Source organism: Henckelia pumila, chromosome 3 (genome assembly GCF_033568475.1).
Source record: "Henckelia pumila isolate YLH828 chromosome 3, ASM3356847v2, whole genome shotgun sequence".
NCBI lineage: Eukaryota > Viridiplantae > Streptophyta > Magnoliopsida > Lamiales > Gesneriaceae > Henckelia > Henckelia pumila.
Window position 1 is genome coordinate 179,467,928 of NC_133122.1, and position 17,966 is coordinate 179,485,893.

A 17,966-nucleotide genomic window follows, 5' to 3' on the forward strand; every position below is an offset into this window, starting at 1 on the left:
ACTAGGGAGCAGGAGCCTACATGGGATATTTTATACAGCGGGATTCGATATAGCTGTATAATGTTTACTTTTAAGCTTTTCGATATGGTTGTATCACTACAGTATTAAGTCTTGATTTGTTTTACTAAGCTGATATGTAAATTATGGATTATGTTTCCACACGTTTTACTCTGTTAAACATTTTTGCTTTATTAAGTTTAATGCATGCTATTAGTTATCAGTTAGTATGTGATTCCATGCTGGGTCACTACAGTGCGTGTGTGTAGCTAGTAATATATAAAATAATAATAAGATACAAGTAATCCGTGGATTATAGAAAAGATGACACCATCTTTTGTGTCATAATTACCCTTATATGATTTGTTTATGTTTTTTGTTTTTCATATTTCGATATTTCAAATTACAGTTTTTCGATAATTTTTACATATATAATATCATTATTATTTGAATATAAATAAAATTAATTATAAAAAAAACTGTACAAGCACGTAACGTGTGCGTCCATACATGAACGGAGCCACTCCAAAGGCTGGGATGTGCTCCAACCCATGCTAAAAAATAAAAAATTATTAGTTATATTGTATATTTAATTATTTAAGTTTAAAATTGTAATATTAGCCCATCTTAAATTTTTTGGTTAGCCCAATACTTAGTTCAATTTATTTTCTAAAACATATTTGTGTAGACTTGGTAAAGCTTATTTTTCTGAAATATATTTGTGGGATCTGCGCTAATTGATTTATAAAATTATTTTTCAAAAAAAAGTGAATTAAGCATATGAAACGCATTCTTCTTCTTCATTTATTTTTTCCATTCAAATTTTTTCTCACTCACTCCGAACGTTCAATTTTTATCTGGACTTTTGTGTTTCTTTAAATTAGATTTTGTTTTTTAACCGCTTAAATTAATTGATGTGTAAAACCATGGGTTTCTAGAAAATAATTGTGATCAGATTTGCTGATATATATATTTTTTAAATGATTTAGTTTATATAATTTTTTATTTCATTTTTGCATTTTTTTCATTTGAAATAAAATATTTTTGCATTTTAATTTCTTCATTCTTTTTTTTTTTTTACAAAAAAATTTCTCATTTTTTTATTATAACTGATTAGATTTTTTTGAGTCGTTCACATGTGATTTTTTTTTCATGGTATATATGATCTAATCTATATTACTTAAAACATCATTTTTTTAGTATATTGTAAAAATATTGATATTGAAGAGGAGAATTTAGTATGTTATATATGTGAAACTTATATCTTTTACAATCACCAAAAAATTTTATGAGTCAGTTCATTTGAAACATCATATTTTAACAGCTTATATTTTTACCATTATAAATGTTTTGCAAGTATTCTTTAATTATACGTTAGTTTTTTTTATTATATTTTATTTTAAAAATATTTAATTTATATTATTTGAACTTTTTACCGAAACAGCCAGCTCCGGGTTAAATTTTTTTCTGGCTACGTTCCTGCGTCCATACACTAGTTACATATAATAGATGTTACTGAACTTGCGAATTATAATTTTAGCATTCTTATATTTCTAAATTTTAAATATAATTTTTTGTTATGTTTTACAGATGTGTTCTTGCATCGTTTGCGGATAGTAATAGAATTTCTAGGTTCTCATTAGATGCAAACAAGCTCCAAGTTTTTGCACAGAAGCCGAAAAAGAAATGACATAAAGTAAATTACATAGCTTCCAACCACATATACTAAACCACATATCACAATAACAGTCCGCTTCATTTGTGATATATGTCGAATTTTCAAAGGGCATACCTCTCCAACTTCTACTCGAACTTCTTTCCCCTGAACTTGCCTGTAGGGATTCGGCTGAGGACGCGAGCATCCAGCTTTCGGTAATTATGCTGAAATTGGTCCAGGGCATTGCTCACAAAGCCATCGACTTCGTTTTCGTACCTTTCATACAGTACTGGTAATGTGTGGGCAGCGACAAAACCTTTGGATCAAGACAAATTCCAAAAATCAAGATACATGAGTTAACAAAGAAGAGAAGGAAAAAACATAACTTTCATCATTCAGAAACTCCATATTTAATTATCGCTGAAAACATTTCTTAAATGACACTGATAAAAAATTTCAACCTCATTTCAACAGCAGAATCAACAAGGAGAACTCAAATTTACTGGAGAACTAAATTGTACCGGCCACACTTAACCCAAGATAATGGCAAACTATCAACTCTTCCGAATACACAATTACACAACCGTATCAAATATCGATGAACGAATAATTTTCAAACACTAACATGATCAGGACAAATGCAAGTTACACAAACACAAACTAAACATACCAAGGAATTGTTAAAATGCATGCAGGTAACTGAATACGGTAACTATAAGTAAATATCATCATGGTGTGATCCCTCACCGATATAAACCACAGTAAGAAGGTTGCACCAGCTTCCAATAATAGCAACAGCCCACAAGCTCAAAACAACCTGCAAGTAACATCAGGATATCATTTACGTACTCGAAATTGATCGCTGGGAAAAGTAGAACTAGTATGTGGGAGGTGATCAGATCTCCAGTTCATTAACTCACTTGATTTTTTTATTTTTTTTTGGCCCCTTATTTTAAACAATAAAAATTAGAGAGCACAGAGAAACAATTATGCAATTTGGTCCAAGGGCTTAAAGAAACAGCAAACAACCTGAAGGTCTGGAATTTTTATTATTAACTGTCTCTTGATGTTCAATATAATCACTCTCTATAGGTGAAAAAAAAAATCATATGGATATGCACTTGAACATAATAAAACAATAACCGTTTAATGTGTAAACCAAGATGGTGGCCACTTCAGGTAAATAGAACAAGAAGTTGATGTTGTTCGTATTTGTCAACACTAGGTTTCTATCAAAAAGGTATGCCACAAACATGTGAATTGAGAAAGGCTATATAAAGAAGAATTTGACCCTCTCAGTCACAAGGCTAAGAATGGAAAAAAGATATGGTGATCACAAATTATTTTCCGAGCAAGGCAGGTGAGATAACATGACAAAAAAATGAGTTTTTCTTCTTTTTTTTGTAGTGGAAGCTTTTGTGTAAAGAATTAAGGAAGAAAAACCGATACATTCAGGATATATATAATCATGTTCAATCAGTAAGTACTATCCAATAGACAGAAGTAGAGTATGACAAAAACAAAACAGTAAAAACTAGTCCACAGGTGAGATTTATACCCCTAAAAGTTGCTTCACATTTCCTCCACAGGCAACATCCTGCAAGAAATTCAACCCGCGATTCACTTCAACTCCTACCAACTTGCCAATATTAATAAAAACGTGCTCAGGCAGAACTAGATGAGGAACTTCGGAAGGAGATCTGCCATCAGAGTTATGACAATTAGAGAAATTCAGCACATTGTCGTACAAAGAACAGTGGCAAAATGAAAGAGAAAGGGAGGTCGCCCATCGCCCCCTCCCTTTAATTTTTCTCAGATTTATATATTTTATGCATTATTTATATATACATAAAAATATGATGTCACCCCCTCCACCTACCCAAAATTTTTTGAGTTCAAGTTTATACAGCAGCATTACCTGTTTAACATGCCTGATGCAGTTTTCCATGCAAACTGAGCAACCATGCCAATGGCAATTGCGAGGCTTAAAAGAGTAAGAAAATTGTAATTTAACCATTCAAAAAGCACCCAAACAACTGTAGCACCAGTCAAACAACTAGCAGAGATCTTCTTGTCCCTCCACAATAGCACATCCGCAGCTGGACACCAAAATTACAGAAGTTACACAACATGTTGACTTGACCAATAAAAATGATAAGACATGTAAAGAAATCCTACATTTTCCGCCTCCTAGAAGATGGTGAACTGGTTTTTGACGCCCAAACAGTCTATTGAACTGAGTTGACATGGAGTTTGATTTATCGTCCTCGAAAAATGAAGCGTTTTTTTGCTTTGGAAGATTGTCGGAAATTTTTTCCATGATGTTTTCCATAAGACACTCGGCTGTAATTCCCTCAGGCATCTTCTTCTAATGTAAAACATAACCAGAAGACAATAGTTCAAAACTTCAAACCAAAACTCAATGTTCTATCTAAATGGCACATGTATCTTAACTTTTGTTTTCACAAGAGAAGGCGAGAATATGACATAAATTTCGAAGATAAAGTCCAAATTAAACGAGTTAAGGATTTAGATAGTCAAATCTCTAACAAAAAACCTTGTGATCAGCGGATTACACAGTTTGTAGCTTCAGGACCCTCTAGGAGAACTATTACTAGGATATTGACCAACTAATTGTTCCAACACATACTTATCTAGTACAGAATACAGATGAATCATGGTGATAACCTGAAAATCAAATTATTCAGTAACAATTAAAATTGAGGTTATTTGAAAGACAAGCTTATTTACAATCCAGAAAACTCTTTTAATAAAAAATATCTTCTGGCTCACATAAGATGATTTCAAGATTCATATCCAGTTACATCACCTTAAAAACAGATAAACACGTGCTATCATCTTGTTTTGAGAAAACGTTGTAAAGGTTAAACTGCATCAATAGGCTATCATACTGACTGGCATTAAAATAGTCAGATCATTTTTAACAAAATGTAGTAAATTTAAACATGCATTTAAATAAAAGATGATGACTGAACAAACATATAAGCATTCAGCACCCATTTAAACTTGACTTCACGTTAGTTTCAAATTACAGGCACGAACCAAATCCATGAACACATCCCTTAAAAACTCAGAACACAGTGGGCATGTGACGCGAAGACCTTATAATAATTAGTTAGTTATCATAGTTAGTGGCGGTTACCGTAGAAGTGTAACTACTTGATGGTATAAAAGAGAAATAAAATTGTATTGATGGATATTGAATTGAAAAGATAATGAAATTTCTCTCTGAATTCATGTTCTTCTCTTCTCTTCTCTCGATCTTCCTTCTTGAGGAGGCTAGCTACCTCGAATTAGCCATCGTATCAGCATGGATCATGGCAGAACCACAATTTTTTAGGAGGGGGGAAATTAAAGCTCAAAAGTTCAAAAACTTTAATAGAGTGGCCCGTCATAGCTCACCACACAGTGGATCTGCCAAAGTGAATAAATAATACTAGAAGGCAAGAGAAATTCCATGAACTAGCTGTTTGAAAATCAAACACGACGCTATTATTGTGCTGGTCATTTACATATTGTTCCTCTTTCTTTTGCACTAAGTCATCGGAGTTCAGAGTGGCCTCACGAAAAATTTTAGATCGTGAAATTTTGAAAGCATGCGAATCTAAAATAAGATTAAAAATCAAATTTCAAGGGTGCTCAAATATACTTTATATTTTATGCAAGGATAGCATGAGTGCAGTAAAACTAGAACCACAAGATGTATAGAAGCTAAGATGTTTAATCGAAGCAATTTATGTACATTGCACCAATTTTATATGTAAAAACGACAACTGAAAATAAAAGAGGATGTTAAACGCAAGGGCAAGAAATATAAACTACACAAACCAATTAGGGGAAATGTAAAAAAATGATTTCTCCGTCCCCAGATCATTGATTGAATAGAAAAACATAGCATTTACCAGCAACCCCGCACACAAGTTACATGCGACAGCATAGAGTGAAACAGTGAAAAGAAAAACCACACAAATTCAAACTACCATCACGAAAACAAATACCCCATCTAACAGATATTCCTCAAGGCAGCAAAAACAAAGGTATTGTTGACATTTCAGTACTTAGAAACAGGAAACACAGACGAACCCAGAACCAAGAACGTCGCTTAAAGCAACCAAAAATCCGCAAGAACTACAGATACATCAAGAAAATTGCAAAAACAACTTCAAAATCGCAACTTTACCTATATCGCTAAAGGCCAACGTGAAAATTGAATACTTAAATAGAAAGAACTACCCAGATTCGTTAAGATAGAAGGAGATACCAAAGTTCGGAACTAGCTTTGCTGAAAGAGAGATTCCTTGTATCTTCAGAATTATTGTGCCAAATTCACTCAAGAACTGAATCAAGGTAACAATCACCCGTTCACCTACCCGGCTTTTTATCAATGTGTAGTAGTTTCTCAAGCAAATGAGAATCAGGCTACAACAAGATAGACCACGAGTCCACTGTGTTATACCAAACTTTTTGCATAAAGTATATTTTTCCAAAAGGTGATCAGATATGTGTCGGTAATGTTTCCAATTATTATTATTATTATCTTCAACCAAAATAGGGGATTAAATTTTTTTTTATCAGTGTCAACTAATTTTAAATTGGGGCAATATAGATGGGATGTTGACTCGGGTTTGGGTTTGAAGATAAACATTAGAAGATTTAAAGTTCGTTTGGATTTTGTAGATATTTTTTTAAAAAAGTGTTTTTTTAAGCTATAATTTTTTGCTTTTGAAAAAGCTTTAATTTTGACTTTAAAAAATATTTTTTTAAGCACTTATTTGATCATTCAAACACCCTATTCACGAAAAAAACTTTTTTTAAAAAAAAAAAATTTGACTTGGCTTTTGATACCAAACGAAACCATACCGTAAGAGCTATTATTGGAGATTCTTATGGGCGAATAGTTGTCACATAGTCGTGTTGGGGTGAACTTCCCCAAACACTAGCGATTATATTGTAAGATATGTTGTGCGATTCAAGCCATGGTTGCGTAAGTAATTACCTAAATTAAAGATTTGTTTATGGTCATTACTTACTTTTAATTTTGTTGTTTGGAACAATTGTACTGGATTTCTTTCTTGATTATAAAAAAAATTGTACTTCACCACCTATTGAAGTAATGAATTTGTTCATTTACAAAAAAAACATTTTGTTTTGATTGGTTAGCCCATTTGATATTTTTTTGGTTTTGTCCGTATGATAGGGCATGTGTTGAAAGCATTATAAACACATATTTTGAACATGAGGAGCAAGTGGTACTAAGTACTAACACGTACAGTCCAAAGATATTTTTCCTAATTATGGTATTTTTAAATAATATTTTTTTCAAAAACTTAATAACAAACAATCACATCAATTTTTAAGGGAAAAAAAAATGAAAAGTATGTGTTCAAGTTCAATAAATTCATATTTACTGGTAACAAGGAAAACATAAGCACAAGGGATTTGTGGCAACCTGCGTGCCTCTACAATTAGGATGAAATTTTCCTTTGGACAGAGTATTTTTCAAATCTACTTGACTGTTTTGTATTATTTTCTATAAAGTGAATTTTAGTTCACTCAATTTCATAATTTATGTTACTATAATGATAATTGTGATGTATATACATACATACATGCACACACACACACATATATATATATATATATATATATATATAAGCAGAGCTTTTGCCATATTTTTTAAGTTTCAGCCAAAAATATCAAAAATATTTGTTATATAATTATATATTTATCACTAGTAATACATTCCCATGCAGCCTTATATGTTTGAAAACATAGAGGAAGTAAATACGTAATTAAATGTGAAGTTCTTTCAATTTATTTTTAAAATTCAATTTGAATTAATGTAATTGAACATATAAATTACATTAAGTGCATGCATTTGTAATAACATTTGTTTTAAGTTTTGTGTCATTTTTATATATTCAGTTCTCACTATTCTTTATCAGATTAATATCAAATATAATTTTTTAATAGTATTATGTTTTTCAACTGTTAAAAAGAGCGACGTCGTGAATTTTTTGTGAATTGATTTTTCATAAATCGTTATTAACATTATTATTGTAATGTCCGGGAGTCAATGACTATCTCCACTATATCAAGACGGACCTTTACAGCGTGTTTATGTCCTCGTTCACATGTACCTCGATAATCTTCTCAGATGGTCACTCATACCAACATGCTTATGACATCACTCACACGTAGAGCTGTCAGACCGGCCAACACATGGCGGGATGGATCGACCTGCCAAAAACTTGTTATTTGGCGGGACAGGGGCTGGGCCGGTCCAACATCTTGACAGGCTGAAAATCTCCAACCCAAGGTGGGTTGCGGATTAGACGGTTCGGCCCGCAGTTGGCTCACACCAATTAAAAATAAAAATCATTATCATTAATTATAAATTTTATTTCATAAATATTAATAAAATCATATCAATAAAAAATTTAATTATTGATTTCACACGTGTACATTCTATATAAAGTAATTAATACACAAAAATCACAATTTTCATTTAAAAAAATACATATATCACCATAAAACTCTCATGTAAAATTTGTTTTTTAAGAAAAAATTTATCCAAGCCCAGGGGCAAACCTAGGCCCGTGACCGGCACGGTTTGGCCGGTCTTTAATTGGGTTGAACACAACCCACTTAAATTGTGTGGCAGGGCTGACCCGACGTGCCCAACTCAAATTGATGACTCTGCGCACACGCACCCAAAGAAATTTCTCAGTGGTTCACCCATCCCAGAATTGCCCAAAGTCAAGTACGCTTAACTTTTGGAGTTCACACGTGATAAGTTCTCGAAAAGAATTTGCACATTTTTATATGAGTAATACCTATCAAATTTTTTAATATATCCTCAACTGTGCAGTCATATACATACATGATTTTAGAATCACTCTATTCAGGTACGGGATCGGTTCATTCATGTCTTCATTAGCTTATAATTTTGTCAGGAGTCTTTCCTTGTCAGTTCAACCAATTGCACCAACGCTCCCCACCTTCTTATCAATCCTAGTAAGGGTGATCATAGTGCGATTTTGCAGATTGTTTTATAAAAAATTCAAATCGAATTGTAAATTTTCGGTAGGTTATAATTTATTTTTCTAAATTACGGTTTTACATATAAAATTGGTTTCACGTTTTAAGCGGTGGAGGTCGGTTCACGGTTTTTTTTAATGATAAATTAAATGAAAAAAAAATCGCAAATTATATAAAAAGCTGATAGGAAAAAATAATAAATAGTGTATTTAAAGATAATATAACCACAAATAATACAAAACACAATTAGATAAAATAGATAAAATAAATAAATAAAGCATCAAAATAAATTTAAATTTGATAAATAGGATGTTTTAAGTTTCATTTTTACTAGCTTCAAAAAAAAAGTTTCATTTTTACTCATGGTTATAAAATTACTTCTAATAATATTTGTTGTATTGAGAATAAAGGAAGAAAGAAGAGAAAAATATCGAATGAATATTGCGAAATAAAGTAACAAGTGCAAGTTATAAATAAAGAATATTTTTTTATATTAAGATATCGTTAATAACATTATTTTAAAAATTATATAAGGTAAGGTGGTACGGTGCTGACGATTTTGGGTAAAACATTATTTTTGATGTTATTTTAATAACATTATTTCAATTATATTTATTAGTAACAGTTCCACTCAACCGACATAAATAAATCAATTTCAACGACAGAAAATAGTTATATTTAATTCAGTATTATCTTAAATGACGTAAATATTTTTTTATATAATAAAATTTTACAATGAACGCTAAGATTTAAATCTATTTATTATAATATATCAATACTTTTAAATAATGGTTCAAATGCTAATACTTGTTATTTTTAATTATCATCATTAATTTTATTAAAACAACATTACCGACATCGCACATATGAAATATTAATACACTCAAAATATATATCTTTTCGAATTCATTATTGAAATCACTTTTTGAATCAAATCTATCACTCCAATTTCGAATCAAATTTAGACCTCCAAATTAAATCATATCATCTCATGCAATCTAAAGAAGGAAATTATTTAAAAGACATGTTGATGTCCTTACGAAATCTAATGTTAAAAGTAAAACCATTTATGTACAATTATACATAGATATTGTTGGATTTTTTAATGAATTGAAATCAAGCAAACGAAATCGTAAAACTTGGACGAAATGATGAAACCCGTCTATGAATAACTACCTGAAACTTACGAAGTTCGAAAATTAAAAGTTAGTGTGCCAAGACAAACTTTGAAAAGGTAATTGACTAAAGATAAAATATGAACAAATTAATTGACAAAAAAAATACCATTTTCAGGGGTAGAGCCACCCCAAAAGCTATGGTAGGCTCAGCCCTATATTAAAAAAATAATTTAATAGTATATATAGATTTAATTTATTTTGGAATCCAGCCCATTATCAATTTTTTTATTTCAGTCCATTAATTTTATAAACTTAGTGTTAATTTTTTCTTCCATTCTTTCACATCGATTCAAAAATCAAAACACAAGATCATATTCATCGTTTTTTTTCCACAGCTATTTCTCACTGAAATTATGAAAATCATTTTCAAAGTGGTGACTCGACTACTGCCGCCCAGAACCGAAAATCTTAAGCTGGTAAATGTGATTTCGTTATTGAGCCTCTTTTTAGCAATTTGTGATTTGCGTTTGAAATTTATTTGTTTAACTTTGAAGGTTATTGAGCCTCTTTTTGGCAATTTGTGTTGTTTTTTTTAAATATATATTTATAAACCCAATTTTCGTCACAACCCATAATTACAATTTAAAAATGCATAGTTTAGTTCAAGATTTCGAATATAGTGTATTCATTAAAAAGTGATTAAAAGTGCATTTGGAAAGTGATTAAAACTTAAAAGTGCATTAGAAAAGTGATTAGTGAAAATGTTTATATATAAACGATAAAGAGATAGGAGAACAGATATACAATCAGGCATCAAACTAAAATAATGAGGTTGAAATGGGTTGATTATAAATAAATTATTGTTTTCTTTTGTGTATAATTTATGTGAATGCTTGGAGCTCCATCAATATTTTTAAAGTACTAGAAATGAAAAAAAATATACTCATTAGTTTATGTTAACTTCACCCTTATGTTCCTAGACTTGAGATTGGAGCTAATGTAGCTCTTCATATTCATGAATAGGTTGGTTGTTTCAATGGAAGTTCAAGGAGGTAAGAAGAAAACTATGTTTTCATTTTTAAACCAAAAGCTACTAGTACATCAAATAGTGAGGAGCATTCTCCAACATGATATGTTCTTGTTTTATCGGATGAATCAGCCCATGGTGAAAAAATTTTCTGCCTACGCCCCTGACCATTTTCCCAAAATAATATACAAATTCAAAATTCATCAATCATACATAAAACTATTATAATAATACAATTATTTCAAAATCAATCAATTATACATCCTTTAGAAATAATAAATCTTTAAAAGCTTATCAACCATATTATAAAACATTTCAAAATGTATTAATCGTGCATAAACTATTAAACGTAATAATTAAAATATTATTTTAAAAAAATTGGCTAGCCTGTTTTGACCCACATCCATATGGACTGCTAAATCACAATCTTGCTTGCCTTTTTAATGACAGAACAGAGTGGTCTAATATAATGATTTATATCCAAATTGACAACTCTATATATATTATAAGTTTTGAAAACTTACATGAATATTATTTATTTTAATTTTTATGCATTGAAAATTTGTAAATTGAATTGCAATCTGAAATTTGCCATCATAAAATGTATACAAATGCACGTATATTTTAAATTAAGATCGTCTCACAAGAGATATACTCTTTTTATTCAAGCACAACTTTTACGGTAGATTTTTTATCATATTATTTCACGAATCTATATCTTGATATGTGTTTACTTGATCCATATCCATAATTAAAATATGAGTTTTTTATGAGTCAGATCAAGCTGAAAATCTATTTCACAAAATACTCGTACAGTCTTACATGAGTTTGTTTAATATGATTACATGTAAATGAGGAACCGTCACCATCAAGGGCATAGTTAGAAATCTTTTTAGACTAAATTAATATTAATTAAATATTTAAAATTTAAATATAATAAAAGATTAATTTATAATCAAGGAATACTTACAAAATATTCAATGTTAACTATAAATTTTACACAATGAAACGAACAAGATTTAATCTACTGAAGATGCCCTTTACAATTTTTCATATAAAAAAAGTAATCAATTATTCAATCAATGTCGATCTTTGGGGTAAACTCATTCTCAATATAGACAATAATAGAATTTGCTAATTAAGAGCTCGTATTGGTCTCATTTCGGAGAGAAGTTTTTACAATAAAAGCAGGGAGTGTTAAAACGAGATGAATTGGTCCGTCAATTAAGTGATAATACCATGCATTTCAAACTCTATTAAATACTAACCGCTGACCTAATTCAGACCTCAAAACTTAATTGAGTTCCAAATTTCTCATTTATGTATAACCAACATCATGTTACAAAAAAAATGCTGGAAATTAAAATTATTCTCGAGAAATATTCATCATTGTTAGAATAAACAACTATTAATTAATAAGTTCAAATTCCTGTTGACATATTACTTGATATCTGTAAGGCCCTAAAAATATAAATATTAATTACGAAATTAGAGATTTAAATTATGTATTTGAAAAATATTAATTGGGAATTTATGAAAATTAGAGATTTATTTTCCGAGCCGAAAATATTTAATTTGAGAATTTACGGATATTTGAGAATTAAATTCTGGGATTCTTAAATTAAAAGAATAAAATATTTGGGTTGAATATTTATGAGATTTAATATTTTTATTATGAGTTTGGATATAAAAAGGATCTATTTAGAAGCAAATAATTGAGAAAGAATTGATTTACAAATAACCAAGCTCTCAGGGACCAAAATGCAATTTATGCATATGAGTGAGATCACACGTGTAGATCCCTATGAAATTGCATGTATTCCATCAGATTTAGAAACAATATTCAGCAGCAAGTCGAGAGAAAAGAAATACAAGTCGATTTCTTCATTAAAAAAATTCATAGAACTCGATCCGGCCGGTAGAATTTCAAATTGATCGTATATTTGCGATCACGGCTTTGAGTGCTACACTTTGACGTAAGTTTGACTAAATTCTACCGTGTTTTAATTTTAAGATATTGTTAGAATTAAGATTTGATTGTATAAACATTTTCTAGTATATATGACGATAGCATATTTAAGTCGGTTCGCGAAAAGATCGTCGTTTGGACATGTTTTTTATTTATTGAAGATTTTCTGAGAATTTTGAATTTATGTGCTGCTGGAAACGTGTATGAATGCTGGAAATGAATATGAAAATGATATTATTTGATAGATAAGATGTTGTTTATGATTTTGAAATTACCGAATTCGAGTCGTTACGCCGTCGGTTCTTGTTTGTCGAATTTCTGAAAAATACAAGTGCTGAATTTGAATGTGTAGTGATGAAATGATATTGATATGAAGTAGATATCAATGTTTGAAGGATGTGTAAGTTGTTAGAATTAATAGATAGGACTTATCGGTGCCGGTTTGTAACCGATACGATACCGGTTGGAATTTCGGTTATATTATCAAGTTTTGAAGTGTTTAAGAAATTATAAGAGTTAGATGAGATTGAATGCTAATATGTGACTTATAAACACTTCAATTCAGATTTAATTTGAAATGTATCAAAGCGAGTCGATGAGTCCGGAATTGACTTGAAATGAGCTCCAAGTTGGACACAACTAGAGTTGAAATAGCAAGAAGGTTTCAGCAGATTTTGAAGAAGCTTGTGTGATCAGAAGTTACAAGAGTTTTAAGAAGTAAAAATTAAGATCAAGGTATGATTCGACATTAACCCTCGACAGGTACAATAACTCGAGAACGTGGTGGTTTTCGAGTTTATTAAATCACATACATGCATTATTAGTTGTTTTACTTAATCTTATATGATCTATATGAATTACTTGACTTAGTTGATTTGGTTGGTTGATATATGAGTTGTTTGATTCAAACATGATTTTCTTGTTGAGATTGATGATTGATATTTATTTGAGATTAATGAGTATAGATTATTTTGAATTGTTGAGTTGTGGTAGATTGGTTATAGATTTGAGAGTAAACCTCTTGAGCCACAATTCTTTCGAAACCTTGAAAACAGAATCGAAAATAAAATATTGGACGTGGTGAACTTGTATATGAGAGGCTAGAGATCTGACTTGATTTCTTTTTGCCACGGTTCTCAGTATAGTGTTCACAGTCCAGGGAATACGAGATTGTTACCACCTCGAGCAGGAGCGTAGGTGGGAGGCTTGATTTTGGGCCTTATTATATTCCCGGGATCCCAACGAGATGATTTCTGAAAATATCGATTCTGTGAGACTTGAATCCTTTAACCCTCGACTTGTCTTTGAGTCTTTGTGTTATTGAATGAATTTTCTTTTAAAGATATTTGTCAGGTAAGGGTATAAGGAAATGATGATTGTGATAGTAGATTACTTGTTTGAGTAATATCTACTTGATTTATATAAATGTCTTTCATACTGAGATTTATTCTCACCGGAGTTATCCGGCTGTTGTTTTGCTTGTATGTGTGCATTGCATCAGGTTGAAGAGTAAGCGAGCCAGACTTGATAAGGAAGCGAGAGATTGAGAGATTATAGTGGAGACTCGGGTGATAGACGAAGTTTATGTTTTGATGTTTGTATTAAAGGCTTGAGACTAGACTTTAATCTAGATATATATGTGATTGCTACACTTGAAGTGTAGTTGAGTCATTTTGGTAAGTTCTATATGTAAACATGAGTTTGTTTATGTGAAGAGTTGGAACTTATCTTGTTGTAGCATCTTATGAGTTGGCTTTGAAGTTTCTTGTATATGTATGCCACTAGCTTTGAGATTATCTTAAGGAATATGGCATGAACTTGTTCTTATTCTTTTGGATAGATGCCAAGAAGAATCATTATGTTATCTTGTAATCTATACTTGGAACTTGTTGTAGCGATCCGACCCGGATCCACTACCTAATTAGAGTTAAGAGCATAATTAAGCATGCATTAAATAAAATCGCTGCGGAAGACTTAAATACAAGCAGACCGGCAGAATTCAACCGGCTAACAAACTCAATTTATACAACCCAATCAAATTACTTAGATAAAAACCTACAGCTAAATACTGTTGTCTTCAAGGTCGCTGGCTCCTCCATGCTCCTGGTGCTCAATCCTGCACCTACACCTGCCCCGTCGAATAGGGTATCCAGATACACAGAAAATACTGAACGTGAGCTTTAAGCTCAATACGAAAGCACGGATAAACATACAAATATGATGCATGCAAATGACAGGGTATCCATATCTGGGATAACTGTATACAACTACTAAGACTGGCGCCTGGGATATAAGCTCGTCACATCGGGGTAGCTAACCACTGTGTGCGACCACTCATTCTCGAATCACGGACGTGGACCATGGAGTCCTCCAGGTATCAGTACCTAAGGGTACTCGATATCAAACGTCCTAACAGGGCTGAGCATTCCTAACTGGCTCATCTCGAAAGATATACAGATGTACAGGCACAAGATGATATGCACATGCCGCATAACAATAATAACATGCAAACACATAAATTCAACATATAAGCATGAATATCCGCTGACAATCTCAGTCAGTACTTACGTACCTTTCTAAGGCAGTCCTAGTAGTCTCACTCTAGGTTCCAAGCCTATCATCAAGTCTACAATGCAAATACTCATACATCATTCAATAAGCTCTAAAAGCCTTAACTAAGCTATTGCATACTCCTCAATAATTTAAAGAGACCTTAGCTATACCTGCGTCCGTCGTCAGCCCACTGATGGCGACTATCCCGCAACTAGGGGTACACCCCTGCTGCAGCTCCACAGCTTCGAGCACTGCTCTGCTACTGTGTCAAACACTGTCTAGCAATACTAAAATATGTTCCCTACTCCAACTCTATAATAAGAGTACCCAAAGCCCTAAATAGAGCCTTGCAGGCGAAGGAGAGGAACTCGGAATTGGCAAGAAATGAGGAGCTCGGACCTCATATTTATAGGCATCAATCGGAAGCTCCGTTCCTCGATTGGAAGCTCCGAACGTCGCAGATCGGAAGCTCCGTTCCCCGATCGGAAGCTCCGATCGCCACGCGTCAATTCCTTTACATGCAACCACACACCTGTCACCGCCGGTCGATCGGAAGCTCCGATCTCCTTGCTTCCGATGTGGTTCCGAACTCACCAAGATCGGAAGCTCCGATCCTGGATCGGTGGCTCCGATCCTGCTCGAGTCTTGGGACCCTCTGGACCATTTCCGAGTGTTCTGGATCCATTTCCGAAGTCCGTTAATTCATCTGGAATTTCCTTAATCATGTTTTACTTAGTCTCAACATGATTATACGATTAATTACTCATTAATCATTAGTTTTGGATACGGGCTACTACATTCCCACCACCTTAAAAGGATTTCGTCCTCGAAATCTAGAGTAAACCACGGGAATATAGTATAAACCACTTGTCTAATTCATCAATGGTTTCCGGTTTAAAACATTGGGTCGAATAACCTTCGACAACTCCAATCCTCGATAAAAATAGTGTAACACTACTGACTACCGTCAGTTATCCTCCTTTAACCGTAATCGACACGGCGCAATCGGTCCAAATTGCTCATTGAATCAGTCACACTACCTACAAATCTTAGCGATGACACTCCTGCTAAGATCGTAACTAATCATCAGCTATCTCTAGACATGTACGAACTTCATCGCTGCCCACGAGAAAACAAGATACGACACAATGTATTTCACTGGTCTAACGGTAACATCGCATCCCTTGACGTTATCGCAAAGCTCTAAACAAATCGATCTAGATTCGACTCTCGGTCAAATCCTAGATATCCCCTTTCCAAGAACTCGTGTGGGTTATTTTTTATCACGAAGGATAAAATGTATCTTCCAAAGCAGTACCTTATGCGAATAGAAATGGCAACTACCGGCCACCAGCTCGCATAGCAATCGCACCACTGTACACCACTCTAACCATCTGAAATCCTCAGACTGATTGCGATAAACCTTGATCCGAATCTCGCTATCGTAGATGGTATCTAATTTATCATCTTAGTCATCCTGTCATGGATAACCTACCAAATCCTGACAATTCCTGGCGTCATAGTACGTACCTTCAGAACTTACTTTTCCCAATGAATGTTTCCCAAAGAGTATCAACTAAGTAAACAGATGACAAAATCTCTGCTTATTAACCCCAACTGTGACAAAATCCTTGTACACAATTTCTTGTCTTAATGCACCCTTCGAGGTCGTCGCCTCGAAATTCACTACCATCCTGCTGAAACTCCCAGATGGACCAACACCATCCTCAGCATTAGTAGCCTATATCGAATGATTACTTCTATCTCGAAACTAGAGATTGTATCGACGAAAACGATTTCGGTTATCCTGTTCCAGATAACCAAATTCTTGGCTCACTAGCGGGGATAAACAAACTGATTCACCTTGATCCCGCACAGAATCTATCAATACTAGTAGAAAATACGTTATCTAATCCTTTCAATGACACATCATATCAGAACGCACTGGGATGTCAGTGACAACAATCCTGCCAGACTCAGAAACACAAGCCTCAGCTGCTGTCTCATCCCATGAAACAACTAATGCTAACCTGCTAATGCTCATTGAAATCCATGAGCACTTTTCGAATCGCCTCTCAAGAACAAATCTCGAGAAATCTGCTGGAAGCCCTCAAGCTAAACATTCTGACTAACAGTCCCCAAAATTTGTCCACTGACAATCCTGGGACAATCACTGAATCCTATTTCCGCAAACTGGATAAATCACTAAAACCAAGCAATGTTCAGATCAAAATCTGTCAATGGTAATCTCAGTAATGCTATTAACTAGAAAATGATCACAAGAGCCATCCTATGGCTACTCTCGTGATCTGCAGAATCCAAAATCCCCGATTCTAGCATTCCTGGAGATTCCTTAGCGACTAAAGAATTCTCTAAATGCACTTGAATCGCTATATCAAAGCATACCATAATTAAGTACTATTCCCAGTACTTCTTGATTCACTATATCCCAATCAGTACCGATTGGAATAATCTGATCAATCAAATCGATATACTGTAGCTCTCGCCATGCCTGACGGTACCAATTCTAATCAGACAATCATTGATCGGTGAAACTCTCATGGCCGATTAATATCGATGATC

General features: G+C 32.9%; 1 protein-coding gene across 2 annotated transcripts; it reads right to left on the minus strand.

Moving 5' to 3' along the window:
* Positions 1 to 1,611: 1,611 nt before the first annotated feature.
* On the minus strand, positions 1,612 to 6,144 carry LOC140887624 (reticulon-like protein B8). 2 transcript variants are annotated; one of them, XM_073295008.1, is made up of 7 exons: positions 5,973 to 6,144; positions 5,856 to 5,918; positions 3,833 to 4,022; positions 3,573 to 3,753; positions 3,213 to 3,354; positions 2,402 to 2,471; positions 1,612 to 1,970 (listed from the first exon to the last, which is right to left on the minus strand). In XM_073295008.1, the coding sequence occupies exons 3-7, from the start codon at positions 4,014 to 4,016 to the stop codon at positions 1,801 to 1,803; spliced, it is 747 nt and encodes a 248-aa protein (XP_073151109.1). In that variant the 5' UTR covers positions 4,017 to 4,022; positions 5,856 to 5,918; positions 5,973 to 6,144; the 3' UTR covers positions 1,612 to 1,800. The 2 variants fall into 2 exon arrangements, with proteins under 2 accessions (XP_073151109.1, XP_073151108.1); XM_073295007.1 differs by lacking the exon at positions 5,856 to 5,918 and having other exon boundaries at positions 5,937 to 6,141.
* Between the last annotated feature and the right edge of the window lie 11,822 nt (positions 6,145 to 17,966).